General features: G+C 34.6%; 1 protein-coding gene across 2 annotated transcripts in view; it reads right to left on the bottom strand.

Annotated features, from left to right (window-relative positions):
• SYT1 (synaptotagmin 1) overlaps window positions 1-20,220 on the bottom strand; it is a 382,176-nt gene that overhangs the window by 102,674 nt on the left and 259,282 nt on the right. For both annotated transcript variants that reach the window (XM_006923780.3, XM_006923779.1), the window contains 2 exons: window positions 17,822-17,989; window positions 14,531-14,698 (listed from right to left, as the gene is read on the bottom strand). In XM_006923780.3, coding sequence (XP_006923842.1) covers window positions 14,531-14,698; window positions 17,822-17,989 — 336 coding nt within the window. The remainder of the gene's footprint in view (window positions 1-14,530; window positions 14,699-17,821; window positions 17,990-20,220) is intronic.

The following is a 20,220-nucleotide window of genomic DNA, read 5'->3' as shown; positions in this document are numbered from 1 at the left end:
CAAATCGACGCAGGCTGTTTTTTGCAGCCCTCCCTGTGCTCAGTGTGGTGGCGGCAGCCTTGGAGTTGGGGGAATTGGGAGTAACGGAAACAGACTGCAGGAAGTGGGCAGAGTGTGTGTTCGTTTGCAGACTAAAATACCATTCCTAGCACAGGCGCTGTGACCTTTTCCTTAGAGGCACTGTAACGTAATTGGTTGCATCTTTGGAGTCAGACCATAGTCTGAGTTTCAGCATTCCCATAGCTGCAGGCCTTATGCGATTTCCATCTTCTCTGAGTTTCAGATTCTTTATCTATAAATTTGGGATAATAATGATACCTACCCCATATGTAAATGGGCTCACATACTTAGCACAGTGCCTAGCTCATACAAATACTAAATAGATGTATTTAAATATGGTTAAAGGTAAGTTTATGCTCTATCTGATTTTTCCAGGTAACAGCTTTGAAAATTGTCTACCAAAAAGAAACAAAAGTTGCAGTTTTTTTTTTCTTCTAAAATTAGGCAATTCCACCATGACACTCAGGTTCCATAGCCTTTTCAAACATGGCCTCAATATTAACAAAGTATCTGTATGATAGTGCTTGGAAGGTCAATGACCTCAAAAAGAAGCACACCTCTCTCAGATTCTAAGTTAAACATTGATGTTGATTTATCATACAAGCATTTCAAAGACTCTCTGCATTCTCTCTTCATGACTTAGGCTTTTCAAAATTATGTTCTAAAATCAAAACAAATACTCCAGGCTCTTATTTTAATATTCTAATCTCACTCTATTTTTATTTTTTGACACTGTGGTACAATTAAGAACTGACTATTCCTGACACTGTGCTGGTTCCTGAAAGACATTCCCACTCCCATCCCCTCTTTAAACACTAGCAGAAAGTGAAAATTCTGGAAAGGACCTTTTCAGAATATTGATTAATTTTGTAGAAATGACATCTTAAACTGAAGAGCAGCAGTTGGTTAACTTTCAGTAAACAACCTCTCACTGCATTTCAGAGTGTTTCCAGCTTCGAGAATGAGAAGACTTGATTAGAAGTATTTAAAAAAAATTTCCCTGCTTATGTAATTGTCCCTGGGATCTTCCGCTTCATAAATGCTCATCTCTACTCATTAAATTATCCATAATCCACAAATTGTTCTTGCGTATAACCTAATTATGTTCCACATGAAAAAAAAAATACTGATTTAGAAGTTACTTTCAGAAAAAATGTTGAAAGTAGGTGCTCGTTCTGGGATGAAAGCCATCGCCTCTAAGAACATTGCCCTCTAAGCATTTTAAAGGTGTAAGTAAATGGTTTGCCCAAGGCTAGCTTTGCTGTGCTCCAGGTTCTCCTACTGCCTTGAGCTCTGCTGTGTTTTCCAAGCCAGAAGTCTGCCAGCTCCTGGAGCCCAGAGAACACCCGGCGAGCACCCTGACATACATCCCTGACTCACAATCTTGCTGTAGTCCGGCTCGGGGAGGAAATAATTGCACGTTATTAGCAACTTGGAGGACATTTAAAGTGGAGCAAAAAATTAAGCTAAATGGTTTATTTGTCCCCTGAGTTCTTTTTTGGAAAAGATAGAGAGGAGATAATGCTGGCAGGAGATGCCAAGTGCCAGAAGTTGTTTTATCTGAAGTAGACTGATGAGTATTCTTCTAGTGGGTTTCCCAAAAGCTTAGGTTCTATTCCACTTTGCTTATAGGCACTTGAAATCTGGAAAGGGTGAACAGGAGTGGGTAAAACATATATCCTGAAATTATCACTGGACCTACAGTGAGAGGAAAAATACTTCTGAAACTGTTAAATGGTATTGGGAGTAATGAATTTTTCCCTTCCAACTCCCTGCCCCACCCATAAAACAGAGAAAGTGATTTGCTACTCAATGTATCTGTTTATTTCAGGAATTCATTTCGCATCAGACAGACCTGTGTTTCAAACATAACTTCTTCAGGCCATATATTGTAGAACTGCATTGATATGCAATGTCTAGAATAGGTAAATTGATAGATACAGAAAGTAGATTACCAGTGGCCTGGGGCGAGGGGTAGAAAGAATCGAAAATGTTTGCAAATGAGCACAAAATTTCTTTTTGAGGTGATGAAAATGTTCTAATATTAGGTTCTGATTGTTGCACAATTCTAAAAATTTACTAAAATTTATTGAAAAAAAAAAAACCCAAGACAAATAGATTTCAAGTGCGCGTGCGCGCACGCGCGCGCACACACACACACACACACACACACACACACACACACATTTTCAACGGCATTTTGCTTAAAAGGAAATAAGGCTCAGAGAAGTTATGGGATTTGAACCCTGAGTTCTGGACAGACAGACAGACAGACAGACAGACAGACATTTTCAACAGCATTTTGCTTAAAAGGAAATAAGGCTCAGAGAGGTTATGGGATTTGAACCCTGAGTTCTATCCTTATTTGATCCACGCCACACTTTTCTTCTACGAGCTAACTACTGTGATGTGCAAGAGTATATAGCTGACTTCTGAACAATGTAGGGATTGGGAGAGCCAACCCCCTGTGCAGTTGAAAATTTGTGTTATAACTTTGGACTCTTCCCCAAAGTTACAAATAGCCTGCTATTTTCATGTAACAGCATTATGTGGCTAGGCACTTACACTTGGAGAATAAGGATGTGTGTAATGAGGTACCACTTATATGGTACAGTACGATACAGTATGCTGCTAAGGTCAAAGATCAAGGTGATGCTGAGCATCATCAAGGATGAGAATGAGAAGAAAACACTATTGAATCCCATATAGCAAGTATCACAATGCACTCTTATATAGACTATTTAGCTTAAAGTAGCATGATACATACATTTACATATGAACTAGCAAATCCAGGTAAAATGAAGACGGTGTCCACAGAAAAGTCATACAACTACATTTATATCAGCTTTATTTATAATAGTTCAAATTGGAACCAATAGAAAAGTCCATCAACAGGAAAGTAGATAAATAAGTTGTGGTATATTCATAAAATAGAATACTATTCAATAAGGATAGGCGTGAACTGCTGTATATAACTGCATGAAGGATCTCAAAAACATTGAGTAAAAGAAGCCTGACACAAAATAGCATGATTCTATTTATATATAGTTAAAGAACAGACAAACTAATTTATGGTGAGAAAAATCAGAACAGATTGTCTCTAGGGGCTGGGGATTAATTGCAAAGAGGCATGTGGGGCTTTTGGGGGATAAGAAATGTTCTGCAACTTGGAGTGGTTATTACTGGTGTATACAGTCATGAAGACTAATTGAACCGTACACTTAATATCTGTGTATTTTATTATATTGAATTTCTACCTCAAAAGACATTATGTTGCTAGAATAGGTCCAGAAATAAACAAATGACTTCGAGAATCTCTGAGAAGCTACCATATAAAGACAGATTGCAAAAGGATTAGTTCAAATATTTAGAATGATGTTTTTATGTCAGAAAAATTAAACCTAAAACTTCTTATCCTAAGGAGGGAGTAGTAGACTAGTAGAAAATGGCTTTGGAATCAGAAAAACTGGTGTTTGAATCCTAGTTCTCACTGGCTAGCCACATGGCCTAAGCCTGGGTTCTTCACCTATCAAAAGGAGTACAGTATTGTGATTTGTAAGAAATATATTTGGTCATTCCGATGATCGAAATATATTTCTCATATATTTGGCTTTCGTCCACAATTGCTAGCTCACAGCTCCAGAAAACCTTGGAAGTTGAAAGTGAAAAAAAGGTGTCTTTTGTTACGTTAATGAGGCGAAATAGACAGCATCTAAGGATGGGGGGTGGTCGCCAGGGGAGCCAACCACCTGATTAGAGGGTTGAAACTTTTAGTCCCACCCCCCCTGACCTCTGGAGAGAGGGTGGTCAAATTGATTGCAAATGGCCAGTGATTAGAGAGCGTCCTTGCAATCTCCTATCTGTAGCCAGTTGGTCCGAAGCACAGGTACAAGCTTGGCCTTGTGGCTGGCATCTGATGTGTGTGTCTGTATGTGGGATGGAGGACAGTCTTGTGGGACATAACCCTTAACCTGTGTAATCCGATTCTGTCTCAGGGTATATATTATTAGAATTGAATTGAATTCCTGGACGCCTTGCCGGTATCTGGGGACTATTTGTTGGTGTTTGGGGAAATTCCCTACCCTACGTTGGAGCTGGGTCTGGGACCCCAATTTAAAGAGTCTTAGTTGACTTTATATCAAGAAGCATGGTGGTGAGGAGCATGATCTTGGAGATGAGTGTTCTAGTTTAAAGGGAGACTAGAATATTTTGAGGAAACATCCCTAAATTTTGAAACAGCATCAGGAAAGAATTCCCAGCATACTTTAGTGCTATTTCAAATGGGGTCCCAGATCAACCTAGAATATCATACTTCTATGTTTAGGGGTTCAGTGCCTGAAACTTATTTTTAAAAACAGCTTTATCGAGATGTAATTCATATATCATAAAATTCACCTTCTTAAAGTGTACAATTCAGTGGATTTTAGTATATTTAGAGTTGTGTAACCATCACTACTATCTATTTTCAGGATATTTTCATCACCCCACTAAGAAACCCACACCCATCACTGCTATTCTTCTTTCCTCCCACTCTGCTCCCCGATAACTGCCAAGACTTAGGCAACCATTAATCTGCTTCCTGAGTGAATTTGCCTAATCTGGTTCATCCACGTTGTAGTATGTATTAATACTTCATTCCTTTTTTTTTTAAATGGCTAAATAATATTCTATTCATAGAGTATGTTTTGTTTAATTATTCATTAGTTGATAGAAATTTGAGTTCTTTCCACTTTTTGGTAATTATGGAAAATATTGCTCTGAAATTTCTTGTATAATTTTTTTGTGTGTACGTGTGTGTGTGGACATGTGTTCCATTTTTCTTGCATATATACCTAGGAATGAAATTGCTAAGTCATATGATGACTCTAACATTTTGAGTAACTTAACTGTTTTTGAAAGTGGCTACATCATTTACTTTCCCACCAGAAAAGTACGAGGGTCCCAATTTTTCCACATCTTTACCAACACTGGTTATTGTTAGTCTTTTTGATTACAGAAGAGCCTGAACTTTAAGGGTTTTTTTTTTTTTTTTGGTGTGATATCAAGGCATAGAGAAGTACACAGTCATTGGGGCCATGTTGGGTTAGTGCTACCTTCCAGGCATGCTAAGCCTTACCGTGGATCGGTCTTTGTGATATTTTTTTCACTCCTATAGTCTCTCACACATGGGAACTAAGTTCTCCCTGTCATCAAAACCATGTATGAAAATGACTTCTGAACCCTTAGGCTATCTCAGTTTCCTGACAAAAAGGAGAGTATAAGTCTAGTGGTCAGAGCACTGCTTTTTAACTGACAAGGAAATCGGTGTTTTCAATGACAAAAATAACTAGTATTCATTGCACATTTATTAGGTGCCAAGTATTGTTCTAAGTGCTTTATGTGAATGATTTCATTTAGAGTGTATCACAACTCATGGAGGTGGGTAATATTAATCCTGTTTTACAGAAGGGTTAAGTACCAAACTCAAGGACATACAAATAATAAGTTAAGTCATGGTCGGATCCACATAGGTTGAGTGCAGGGCCAAGGCATTTGTTTATATACTTGCAGTACTAGCTCTCCATTAAATTATAATTGAATAAGCTTGGTGGGTCTATCTTATTCACTATTATATTTCTATAAACTATCACAGTCCCTGGTTTATAAAAGGGGCTTAATAAATATATTTTGAATAAATGAATAAAATCAATTTGCAATATTTAAGGACTTCTTGTTCATAATTGAGAAGATCTTTAGCCTTGTTTAAAACAAATAAGTTTGTGTGTATGTGTGCTCCCTCTTTCATCATTTAATTATTTGAGCTCTTGTTTTTCAGCAAGTTCTCATTATCCTTCCTTATTTTGTAGTACAATAGTACAACTCAGTTACTGACATTTCATCTAATTGCCAAGTAACAGATTGTAATGGATTAAAGACTTCACAATACAAACATTTGGCTGGCTCAGAGCGAGGTAGGAGTAAGACAGAAGGTAGAAACATTTAATTTGAAGAATCCACACACAAGGTAATAAAAAAAAATTGTTCCAAAACATATGACAAACTCATCAGAAAAGATCACGTGTAAGAGATTCAAATGTGTGGTTGATGGTGGACACGATGGAACAAGACATTCTCCTGCATCCATCACATTACTTCCCACTCAAGAACCCTCTCCACTATTTTAATAATAAGAAACCACATATAGGCAAGATTATTCTTGTCTGTGCATTTTTTTCACTCTCCTTTTGTTTTCTTTTTGTTCCCATTCCCACTTCCACTCCTCACTTTCTGCTCTGCCAATCTATGTTCACGAAATCCATGCTTCCACATCACTTTGCTCTGCTTATTTAAAATTCAACTGAAAACTCCCACTCCTTTTACTCTTCGAATAAAAAGAAAAAACTAACACCTGCACTAGTTCCTATTGAAACAGATTTCCTTGGCACTACATATATCAGAACTTACGTCTGTCTCCCAGTGATGACTTTTCCCCTAGTGGCCCATTTGAGACAGAGTGTGTAATGATGCTAATGGTCAAAAACATTTTGGTTAGAGTTGGAATATGTCTCACAAGGACCTCCACCTCATTTACCACAGTAATTAAAACTATTTTATTCAACTCGATCATTAACTCCTAGTCTACACTTGGCCCTAAATCATTGATGGCCATTTTAATAAATTTACCACTTAATGACACAGACAAGCGACTATTGTACATTGTATATTGTACATTGAGAAATACTTTTGGAGAGAGGGGCCTGAATTTAAAATATTTCGGGGTACCATATAAGCATAAATTATAACATACCATTGTACAACTGGAATAATTGGGTATCCTCATGATATGACTCATGATGCATGTTTGTTGAGAAAATTTTCATCTCATTCTAATTTGTCCAACCAATTCATTTGAAAATGTTGAAGCATCTTGGATGTCCCAGGCCCAGTGCTAGGTAGGCACTGAGTATAAGAAGGTAAACAAGATGGATAACATCCTTGCACTCACTGAGTGTTAGTCAACTAAGTGGCAATGTGGCAGAGTAGAGGATAAACAGGTTTGGGAGTTAGAACTGGATCTAAATCTTTACTCTGTTCTCTCACCTATTTTTCTGGGAGCACTAAGCCAATTACATTTTCTATTCGAAATAGGGATATGAAGAATTAGTTACCCCATAGAACTGCTTCAAGTATTACATGAGATAATGTGAAAAAAGCATTTAGTAGAGTGCTTGACATGGGTTGAGGGGTGGAGAGGGGTGAGGAGGTAGGGGGGTGGGGGTAGTGGAGGTGGAGGTGTCTGACTTTCATATTCCAACGCTTGTCCCTGGGAAGAACAAATTTTACAAGCTGTCTTTAGTGTCCTGAGTCTAGATTTAACAGTCTGATATTTAAGGGACAAACGGTCACCAAACTACTTCATTCTATCTTATTTCTCAGGGTAGGTTATTGCTTAAGCTTTCACTCTACTCCTATCTGGACCCGTCATTGGTGATCTTAGCTCTGTAAGTTTGTCCTTGCTGATCTCTTTTCCTTTAAATTCTAGTAGGCATTCTCAGTTTCTTTTTCCCTATTCAGATTCTACTCAGTATTAAAGACTGGCTCACTTTTTTCAGCTCTTCCATGGAGCCTCTTTGCTCATGCCTTTTCTTCTTGCTTAAAACGTATGACATATGTTAACTTACATTGGCTTATTTGGCTTATTTTGAAGCACCTTTTGCTATTTTGCATTATGAAGTTTTGCTACTATTATTGACCATTTCCCAGATGTGAATCTTTATCTTCCATTTTACAGTACTAATTTTACAGATATTCAATATGTTTTGAATGAATGGATAAAAAGTTATATTCTATTTAATGAAGTTTTTTTTTTAATGGAAAGAAAAATCCCTCTGCCTTCATTAAATTCCTCAGCACTCATGAGTGAATAATAACATGTTTGTGTTAATGAGTATCTAGGGCTTTGTTTCCTGGGCAGGAATTCATGCTCAGTATTTATAAAATATTAAGAAGAAACAAAAGATGCCATAGCTAGTAATACTCCCCTCCATGTTGCATGCATTTACAATATGTTATAATATTGGAAAGGGAAAATATATATGTATTCAACCAGTTGCAAGTTATCAAAGATAAATGACTAACTGTTAAGATTCCCCTCCACCAAAAAAATAACGCCAAAATTAAGAAAAACTAGTTTGCATAAGTTTTTTTTCTTTCATTTTACATTTAAATTAAATTTACAGCTATACTTTGGAGCTGAAGAGACTGATAAAGACTATTTAAAGAAGATTGTATGATGAAATAGAGTGTGGGCTTCAGAGCTGTATTTTAATTTGAGCTCTGGCATTGATTGTATGAACTTGGACAAAAAAATTTACCAGGCTTCAGGTCTGTTTCCTCTTCATTGTGTAGGACAGATTTAATAATTCCAATTTAAAAAAATGTTGTGAGAATTATTTTTGTGGGTACACGGTAAACTCTCACTAAATGGTAGCTTTTATTTGTGTTCATAGATAATGTAGAGAAGTGAAGGTAAACTTTCATGAAAATGAATTTTGGAAATAAGGAAGCAGGGCTGGGAACAAAGACTTTTGGGTGGTTATAACTGTGAAGAGGAGGGTACTGTGGTAGGTTAGGGTATGACAGTGGGGGAACAATGGAACGTTTATCAAAGGGCATTTGAAAATTTCTATGGTCTCTCCTCCCGCTTAATTCTTTAGAGTCTATATTACGTTTCTAGGAAATTTGCAGTAAAAAGTAATATCAAATTTTCATTTAGAAGCTCAGTGAAGTAAGAATTTGGTTTCATCCATTTGTGCCTGAAAAGTCTTTTAAACTAGAAAGACAATCATATTATAGTCCTAGAGCGACATTTCAAGTTATTTGTTTTTTCCTGATGTCCTTAGAAACCACATCATGAAACACACAATACTTATTATGCATAACAATACAGTTATAATTGGTGATTGAAATTCTGACCAAACACTCAGAATCAAGTAAACCATAGTTAAAAAAAAAAAAAAAAAAATCAAATTCTGTAATAGTGAAAAGGAAAATTGTTACGTTCCAAGTCCCACAAAATGGACATATACACTAAGTACACTAAAATATGTCACGGTCTTAATATATTATAAAACAATTTAATACTACTACATCCTATTCACTGTCTTATAAATCTGAGTAGCCACAGACGGTCTAGGTATGATAAACTTAGATTTTATTCAGATTCTTTGAAATTTTCTTGTAACCAATTCTTATTTCCCTCTGGATACATTTCTGTGGTGCAAGAAGACTTACATCATAGCTCTAAATAAAAATTACATCATAACCTTAATTAAAAGTTAAATTAAGCCCTAAGCTCGCTGTGTATCATGGAAACAGGATGAAAGAAGAGGTACAGAAAAAAAATACCGAATAAGCCTTTACAATAAAAAAAAAGTAAGAGAAAAACTATCATTTTCATGACCATCAAAAACAACAACAATAATTTTGCTAAGCATCTATATTGCTTCTATTTTTAAAGAAACAGACTGAAAAAACAAAAAAGGCACTAAACCATTTTCATTGTTTGGTTCTGAGATATTTTGATGACAGGCTTTCAGAATACTTTAGACTTAATATGTAAAATAATACAATTATTAACATAAACTTTAAAAGGAAGTTCGGAAACATCTCTCACCATATGTAGTAACCATCTCTCCCCATTCATTCGAAAATATTTTTGCATGCCTAATGTGTGCTCACCTCTGTGATCAAACTTGGTTTCACAGTGGGAAACAGTAGATATATCCCCTGCTGGGATAGAGCTTACTGGGGAAGATAGACAATGAACAAGTAAACAAATACAAATAAGATACCTACCTGGAATGCTATGAATCAACATCAGTGTCTTTGTTGCATTTCTCTAGTGTGATAGGTTGTGAATGACAAAGGAAGTTCTTATTGGTATCCACGATTAAGGTTCCAGCAGTTAACCTTTTGTAAGGATTTCCATTCAAGGCATTGATTTGTTGTACAAAGATTCTTGTAGGGCATGAGTTACCATCTGACTACTAAATATACTTAGAAATAGCATTAGCTCTTTCATGATTCTTAGACAAAAAAGACGCCATAAGGAATGATAACTTTCACCCATTCTAAAGAAATAGCAAGTAATTGACCATTGGAAGCTAAAAAACTTTCTGCCATTTGATTGAATGTGTATTCTCCAAATGCCTTTCTGTGAAGTAAATGTTTTTCTAATTAGGCTTAAAAATGTGAAATTTTCTTGCAAAATTGATTTTCTATTAAGGCACTAAAGTAGCTTCTCTGCCCTTCTGTCTGGATACTAATTAAATTATGTCCCAACTTGTTTTAATTCAGCAATCAATTTTTTTTTTTTCCATCTGCACTGGATTACAGAATCTCATTAAAAAATCAGTCTTTAATGAATTCTACACAAGGCAGAAGTGATAGATTTATTCTCTAATGGAGACAAAACAGTACTGGTCAAGTTATGAGACAGACTTCCTCCCCCCCAAAAAAGTATCTATTTCTTCTTATGCTGTTTTTAGAGATAAGTACCAGAAGGCATGAGGATAAATAAAAAAAATACGAACAAAATACTAAAATAAGGGTCTAAATACTTTGAGGATGAACTTGACACTGGGGTGCAGGACTGAGACAATTTCGAAAATGATTGTAAATAAAATTTACAAAAAGAAAATGGAGTCATAGCTATAGATTGCAACATTCAAAATAATTAGATGAAAATATTAAATAAATTCTAAAAGTGAAGGTTGTTTTCAGGTTTGACTTGTAGGTGGCATAAATATTTTTTGAATGATTAAAAGGCAGAAACTCAAAAATTCAAAATAGACAGCCTGAAGCTATACATATTAGAAGCCTTTCAAAAACGGAAGATTATAAAGGATGATTTTTGAGGCCCTATACTAAAAAAGGGAAAATCAAAAAAATAGTTTTATATGTAACCATATCTCGAAACTCAAAGGATATATGTTTTTGTTTTAAAGAAACAAAAGGAGGAGAAAGGTATAGCTATTTGCAAGGTCAAATTCCAAATTCCATGTTGGGAGGTGGAAGGAGAGAGAATAGTCAATCATGCAACATAACAAAAACAACAAGTGAACGTAAGCTGGTAAAGTGGCTTTGATCAGGTTAATTAGAGCTATATTATTAAGTCAGAATGGAAACTTCACCAGAGATGTTTTCACCAGGGTCTAGAACTTAACAGAGGGAGCTGTGTGCTTGTTAGGGCTTTTTCTGGCATAGTTTTCTCTTTAACACCCCATGTTCTAAACATATGCTTAGTAAATTTCAGGTAAAGCTCCTTCCTATTTTTTCTAAATTGCTTGCACATTTAATTAATCACTAGAATAACATCACAGTTCTTTCACTTACATAATTGTTTCAGCATCTTATGACTTTTATATTTTCAACTTTTGGCAACAAAACCTTACCCCATTCTATCAAAATCACAAGATTGGAGCTTAGTGCATTGTATTTATCCCTTTTAAATCTAAATCTCTACCTGAACAGATTACTGTGGTTAGTGGTTCAGTTTCCAGATTCCAAAGCTATTTCTTGAATTCTTTTTTTCTGTCACTTTCTTAGCATCTTTAACTCCTATGATATTAAAAATAACATTTAACACTATTAGATGAAAGCAAACTAAAATCAAGAACAGAATTGCTCACGTAAGATGGTAAAACAATTTCTTTAAAAATTGTTCATGAGAACTAAAGTCAATCTGACTTCAATTTATTCACACAATAATTTCTGCAGTTAACGAACACTAGTACAAAAAGATAGAACACATATCAATGATAATAAGTAATTCTTCAGTTATAAAACGTAATTGGAATCTTATTTCATTTTTTATGAGAAAGTTTATACCTAGGTCTAGTCACCCAGAAATATTTTGTGAGCTGGATATCTGTTTTACGAGGTTGCCTATGTGATGATAAAAGGAAATAGTCACTCAACTGAAAAACAAAAATTTCTATGCCCAAGTGGATATCAAGAGGAAAGGCTCTAGAATTTAAAATGTGGTTGTGGAATTATTTTCCATTAAAACTTCCAGAGGCATTTAATAAGTACAATAGTGGTGAGAAGAAAAATAAGAAAGTAGATATAGATAAAGGGGAAATGAAAGAATGACTAGGGAGATGAAAAATAAGAGAAAGAGAACATTAAGACTGGTAAATAAGAAAGAAAGTGATCTCTTGCTTATTGGGCACTTATTACATGCTAGGTAGGCTCTATGCTAGGAACTTTATAGTCTAGTCTTTCTAATCCATAAGATAGAGGGTAGATAATGTTAGCCACTTTTTAGATTAAAAATCTGAATTTAGAGCGTTTATGTGACTTATCCAATGTCCCCGAGCTAGTAAATGGATTGATAAGAATTGAAATCAAGGAGTGTTTGGTCTTAAAGTCAGGACTTTTCCAGAAACCAGTCTAGCTGGCAATAAGTAAGGCAAAGATTGGAGTGAGGGAGAAACATGAGACCACACTAAACTCCCTGAAAGCAGGAGCAGGGTTTGCCCTTTTCGCTTTAATAAAAACACTTAATACAGTTCTAGGAATATAGCAGAAACAATAGATATTTGCGTAATGAATATTTTTAACTGAGGTGGGTGACAAAAATCTTAGGGAGATAAGACATGGAAGAAAGAGAAAGAGAAGAGGGCAACTCAGCGAGTGAGAATAAATGTGATTCTTTTGGTCAGTCTACTTAACCTTCTAGGTTCTAGAGTCTAAAGTTGTCAGCTTACTGCCAAACCACAAACTCTGCCCATGTTCAAAGAATTCTTGAAAGAGAAAAATCACTTGATGGCATACATTGTCTTCACTAAAGCAAAAACATTTACCAACTTTTCAGAAACCCAGTGGGGTGCAATCTTGGAATTCCAGACCACTTGGTAGTTAAAGAGTGAAGGTGACTAATATGAGCCATGCAGTCTGGACAGGTGGGCATTGTGAAGCACATGCAGGTCATATTATGCTATTAACCAAAAAGCCAGTCAAAAACTAGTCAATTAATACCAATTTGCTAATAAATATTTGTTATGGTCCCAATTTGCCCTCCCACCTCAGCTGTAAGAAATTCACACAGAGCCAAACATTCCAAAAAATATAAAAATTCAATGAAACAAGCTTACTATTTTGTTAAACAATTAGAAACATAATGATTGAATCTCTTTTTAAATAGATGTTGATTTAATGTTGGTAATAATTTACTCATAGGGAAGGCTACTTATAAAAATCACAAAATTGAAAAATGCAATATTATTCTTGGGTTCTTGAAAATCCACAGTAGGGCTAGGTCTATCTCAATATTCAAGCATCTAATTTTGACTAATCTGTTTGGTTAAGTTATATATATTCCCTCCAAAAAGAAAAGTAGAGCTTAACTCAGATAATTTTGATTCCTCTTATACAATCAAATAATAATTGTAGAGCACTAATAAAATTCAGTTTGAGAATAGCAATCACAAACCTATTCTAAAACCTCACTTTATTATATTGGTCACAGTAAACCGTAGACTGAGAGGATTCCCAGGTGATGGGCTTACTGAGTTTCTCTGAAGGTTTATGCCAGTCTCTGATCTCCCTGGTGGCCCCAAAGTGTTCATATCTTAAGGAATCCTAGGGATGCTAAATAACACAATTGACAATCCCTTGCGTAATTATAATCTCATGTCAATATGCAAAAAATGGCTGGAAAAGGACTAGTTCTTGGAATTCAGAGAAGCTAAGAGTTGTTTGCTTTTCTGGTATTGGCCTATTGAGACATTCACTCAGAAAAACGCTAATGCCAGGCAGACATAGCATAATCAAATAGAATTGATTATTATGTAGTTTAAATGCACTGAGGATATTGGACTTCCCTTTTTAAATCACAGAAAAATCCTGAGCTAAATTATTAAAACTGGAAAAAAACAATGTTAAGAGTACTATAAAAATGTGAATCATTTAAAAAATGGATTTAATATCAGCCTTTGTGAATTGTATTTGACATTTTACCCATCATGCTCTGATATCTTCAGGAGAAACAATGAACCATTTGTGATATGCAGAAATAATCAAGGAAAAATGGCATTTTATTTCTTTTTAATAGCTACGTAACTTATGTAGAAACAGAATGATTGTGGAAAATACAAAGAATAAGATGATATTTTACTGTCCCTTTAAAGAAGTAGGTGTGTGTGTGGCATTTGGTAAGCTTTTAGGAACAGATATTTTGTGTGTGTGTCCAAGGAATTGTCTATAGACCTAAGTGCATAAATCTTTCTCCTTTCTTTCAAATAACACCCAGAAGGCCTGCATACTTTTTAATGAGATTATGCAATCCCCTGACACTATTTTGCCAGCTGTCAGCAGCTAGAGGCCCACACTGCTTTTTGCAAAGAGCATCTCTCAGTAGATTATTATGTGAGTAGGAACCGGCGAGTACAGTTTGTCATATTAGAAATGCTAATATTTTTCTTACCTCTTCCTTCTCGGCACTTTGCAGATCACGCCACTCCTCAGTTACGTGACCGAAATCCACTGTGTTCATGGGGACTTTAAATTCTCCAATGATGTCATGCTTGGAGAAACGATCAAAATCATATACAGCCATCACCAGGGTTTTGCCACCCAGTTCCGAGTATGGCACCTAAATGAAACAGATGAGAGTAAAATATCTGGTCACAAAAAATGCTTAAGACATTTTACTTGTTTACAGCATTTAATTTTGATACTTATATTGGATAAACAGAACAGGATAATTGTGCTTTTGGTATTTTCTTAAATTGACTCATTTGACTAACTACTTGAGGTTTAAATTACTTGGCAGGAAATGGAAGCTTCCCTTAGTAATTTTTTACTTTATCGCAAAGTTCTAGAAGCTGTTAGTATTATTAGTAATAGATTCTACTTTTAGTCATGCTGTAAACCTTTGAAGATTAATAAAAAAATAAACCAAGCTGATTTCACTATATAAGTGTTTTTCTTGTAGGGTATTTTGTTATCATTTTCAAGTTATATTGTCAGCGTGTACCTTACTCAGGGGTATGTAACTTGTTTCAAAAGTTAATATTAACTCTTTCAAGCTACTTGGGTGCCATATTTTAATAGAGCAAAGACTTACTAAAAGCTATGCTAGAAGTCTGAAAGAGTTTAAATGAAATTCACAAGATGCCTCATCCACTCCCTAAAATAATTTACTGATTGACGAGAACCGACTAGAAAATTGATGTTTTGAATTTCAGGGATGCATTATAATATAGATCTTGAAGTTCGTTCGTTCTTATGGCACTCTTTAGGATGAGTGGTGGCAAAAGGCCAAGAACTGATGAATTCTCCAGCTGTTCAAATATATCTGGGACAGATGCTATGGGTTGGGAGGTTTATTAGTGCATTTTTAATATTCAGGGAAAGCAGTGCAATGCGTGAGCTACACTTCAGTGACTGGGTAGAAATGCCTAATTAAGAAGTTGTTTAGACTTGTATTGAAGGTTTGATCAGTTTTCATACACTTCCTATTTTATTAGTGTAAGTGATTGTCTTATGCTCCAACAAACATTTCTCAATCAACTCTGTATATTAAGAAGGGAAGGAGAAGGAAGAATATTTGACCATATATGTACAAGAAATCTTAGTTTTTCCAAAGTGTTTATTTTCTATCATTTGTTATCTATTTGGAATCTACAATCAAAAACTAGGCACAATAGTTTTTCCATTCTAGAATGAAAAAAAAATTCCAAAGTGCGGAATTTCAAAGAAAGAAAAAAGAAATTTTAGAGTAGAGATAAACTATTGAAAATCTCATCTGATTTCTGAAATCTCTTTAGATTATTTTCATGATTGTGTTATGATAGCATTCATCAGAAATCTGGACTTGGCATCAACTAGGCCTGGGCTTTCTTGCTTTCCAGCTGAAGGGACTGGAGCAAGTGAATAAATCTCAGCTTTTTCATCTATCAAACAATGATAATACTAGTACTTACATCACAGGTCCGTTTGAGGCTGAAGTAATGTATATAAGACATTTAACACAGTATGTGCATGCAGTAGGCACTTAATAAATAATATTGTTTGATTAGTAGTTCCTTCAGGTAGGAGTTTGTTTTGGGGAAAAGAAGCAGCATTTGGTTTGAGGGATACAGAGTTGATGTTAAGTGGATTTGAACTAACTTTTAAAGCCAATCCTTTTAAAACTCTATTATATTTCCGTTGTTATATCATATTGCCTATTAGCATTTCAACATGTATAGTCCACAATGTCTACTGGATAAATTCGCCACTTCCCTAGAAACAGTAGCACATTTCTTAAATGCATAAAAATATTGTACTTTTTTGGTTCGATCAACCTTCTGAAATAAAATGGAACCCGATAAAATTTTAAAGGCAGCTTCAAAAGTTTAATAATTATACTTCTTGAAGCCACAGAAATTACTAATAAAATTATTAGCAATACATTTTAGAAGTAATACACCAGTACCTCAAACAAAAACAAAGCCCTCACAATGTTATCTCTAATAATTTAAGAATCTGCTTACTAAATTCTGGTTAAAAACAACTGACCTAAATGAAGAGTAATACTTAGTTAAATAAAGTTATCGTGATTATCAATGGCAATATTTTTTAGTTTTATTTTCATTTTTATGTTCTGTGATACATTGACTGTAGTGATTAGGTCTGAATAAGCTATTTCCAGAATATTTTTATTGCTACTGTATCACTGTATAGAAAAGTATAGATTTTTAAATAGGATTACTGACAATACATTAGGGACTTTTTCTTAAAAGTTCAAAAGTTTCAGAGTGAAAAGAGACACTGATGTTTTGCAATATTAGAAACTAGTTTCTAGAAAATAACTCATAGCCTCCATTTCATCCATTTCTTTCATACCAGAATGTTTGCTAACATGAGGCACATGCTTTCTTCAAAGCTGGCTGCTGAACAGGTGATTTTGAATTGGCCTACTGGTATACTCATGCACATTTTATTTTTCAGAAACGTATTAAGTAATGCATTAAAAATTTTTTCACATGTTAAAGATATCTACAAAAGAACTATTTTTATGCATGACTTTTAGACAAGAACTACAGAAACATGTGTGTATGCAGAGATGCCAGAGGCCTGCAGAGCATGTATTCCTGTTAAGTTATTAGATGGCCAGAAACCCTCTTTGTTATCGTTTGTCAACTGAGGAGTCTCAACAAGATGAAGAATACCAGGGAAGAGCCTAGAGTAAAGGAAAAATGCTGTAAATACAGAAAAACAATATGTTCACCTTCTTTTTATTAGTAGGTTAAGAAGAAGGGATTTACAATGTTAGATTTGGCCCTGTGCACACAGGTGTTTGTAATCAGAGTAATATCCATTTGTACCTTTTAAACAGTGGAACATAGCTTTATTCTGTGAACGCAATGGGATTTACATATTTCAGGAACTTTGAAACTTAGAAAATTAATTTTATTATTTCTTTGACTTTATTTTAGAGAGGAAAACGCTCAAGCCTATTGGCATACTTGAAGTTGACCTCACTTTTTACATGTGAATATGACAACTTACTCATAATCTAGTCTATATTTTGTTCTGAAATGGCCAAGCTGAATCGTACTTTGGCCAAATCTAAATGCAAGGTAGAATCTTAACTTAATGGAAAATAAAAATTTTAAACAGAATCAGTTATTGTCACTGAACAAGTGATCACATGCATGTCTGTATGTCAGGGTGAGATCAGTCTTTTAACTAAAGCAACAGAGGAAAAATTATAAGTATAAAACAATACCTTGAAAGTAAATTGCTCATTGAAAACAGGATTAAGTGTCTTTCGGTGGACTTTTGTCTCAAATTTCTTCTTTTTGTCTGGTAGCAGAAACACTTTCACATAGGGATCAGATGTGCCCCCCATGTCTAAGGCGGGCAGCTCGGCAGCCTGGATGATTCCTACTAGCAGCTGCAATGAACAACAGAATACAGCAAACAGAAACATTGGTGGATATTTTGCAAAAGATTGATTTGTTCATAGTGCTGCATGTTGTGATTTCTCCCTCTTCCCCTTTACTTTTAATAAACATTTTTTCACTTAAGAATCTAAACATAGAAGGGAAACGAAACAAACTATATAGATTTCTGAACCCAATTATGACAGATGCAGGCTCTAGAAAGCCTGGTTTTAAGCACAAAAGAGGATTTTAAAATGTTGCTGATTAGAGTTAAATACGGAATTCATATTTGCAAAAGAGTTGCAATCAAATAACATTCCAGTTGCTAAAAGCCCTTGTGCATTATTTTTTTTCCCAGGGCTTGATTTGTAAGTGGAAATAAATTGTTAAACAATCAGAAGTGTGTAATTATAAAGTAGGAAATTTTTATTCTGAACCAAAGCCTCAGACCAGCTAAATAGACATTCCTTAGACATTAGGTAGCATTTTGAGATAAAAATAAAATCTTCAAGTTTTTATTGTATTTGACTTTTACTTGTATGCTGGCTACTCTTCATTTTAACATACAGTAAAATGTATCACATATTACATTTTGTGTTTAAATAGACGTGGAGTCAAAGAAATATAGTTTCAGCTTCCTATAAAGGAAGCAAAGATTATATAGATAACGTTTTTAATGGTACGTGTGACTAAGTTTCTGATTCATTTTTCAAATATAGCAGAAATCTCTGCATTCTTTCAAGTCTGTTTTCTTGATACATTCCTATGTCTTGCTATGAATGAGAGCATAAGCTGGTATTTTTAATATTTTTGCAAAGTAAACAAAAGCTGTGAGTAGACTGACTATTCTAGATGCCCTGCCATCAGACATTTTGTGCTAACAGACTGCTTTAGATCTATAAGGGAAACAAAAGTAGACTCTTACTGTTGTTCAAGGCATATACTATTCAGTAAGTGCAGGCACACCATAGCTTTTTACATCAGAGCCTGAAAACTTGAGTCTGAGACTTTTTAGCTGATAGAGTGGAAAAGCAATTCACTCCTCCTCCCCTCATCACATTTTTTTTTTTCTGTAAAACTGACCCACTAGGTTTGTAAGTGCATTTTGGTTAATTGACTCAATTTTTAACCTGGACCAATACTCTGAATGATCATGTTTTCATTTTAATGCTTCAATATCTTTGTGATATCATCATTTAACAATAACAAGAGTACTGGATTATAGGTATACCAAACACAGATGATCAAAGAATAGCTAAAATAGACATTAGATTATAAAGACATTATTGGTAAACCAAACGGTTTGTTTCTTGGTTTGCCAAATTAGTTCTGCCTTTAGATTGCATGTGAAAAGCAAGATTCTGTTTTCTCCTTTTGCCAATCAATTTTCTTTTGGGCAGGGAAAACTGTAGAAATATACCTAAACTCTTTCAAACTAGATTACTTATCTTTCAAATATTTTTGGATATTTGGTTGGTAAGGGGTGGAACTACTTCTTCCAACCACCTTCTGACTTCTGCCTGAGAGATAAATATTACATTTCTCTCCATGAAAGCATCTCAAGTAGAATACTTTAGGGTTGTCTTTTAGTTTTAGTAAACAAACAAGTATATTTGATTATAGCTTTATCTGGGAAATTCCTCTGCTTTGCTTTTATTTTCCATGACTCATAGGAATCATTTTACAAACAAAATTAGCTGAGAACTTTGGAAAAATCAGTGAATAATGTTAAAAAAAAAATTTCATTGAGTAGAATCTTTTAGATCCTTAGAATGAAATACCGTTTTAAATTTTATGTTTGCTAGAGAGGGAATAATAAATATGCTCTTATATTTGAGTGGAAAAAATTCAGTGCTATTATTTTCTTAAAAATACTACTTTAGAAAATGATATTTATAGTACTCAAGCCAACTTAGAAGTTTCAAAACTGACTAACCAGGAAGAGATACTACTAGATTTCTATTGGGAAATATAAAAGTAGAATAAACTAGAAAAATATTGGATACGTGTATAAAGTCAGGTTAAATTTCTGGAGTACACATTATATGTTAAGATAACATAAGATAACATGACCTTGAATTTCCCTAGAATACATAAATAATAGGAAGTTTTACTCTCAATCAAGTCCTGATAATCAAATTTTGGTAAATGTGGGAGATATGGCCTCAAATGCCCTATTTAATTAAATAGTATACCTATAAATCTATATAAATCTATACCTATAAACCCGTATCTGTAACTA

The sequence above is a fragment of the Pteropus alecto genome, unplaced genomic scaffold (assembly GCF_000325575.1).
Source record: "Pteropus alecto unplaced genomic scaffold, ASM32557v1 scaffold76, whole genome shotgun sequence".
Taxonomy (NCBI): Eukaryota; Metazoa; Chordata; class Mammalia; order Chiroptera; family Pteropodidae; genus Pteropus; species Pteropus alecto.
This window is presented reverse-complemented; position numbering and strand designations above follow the sequence as displayed.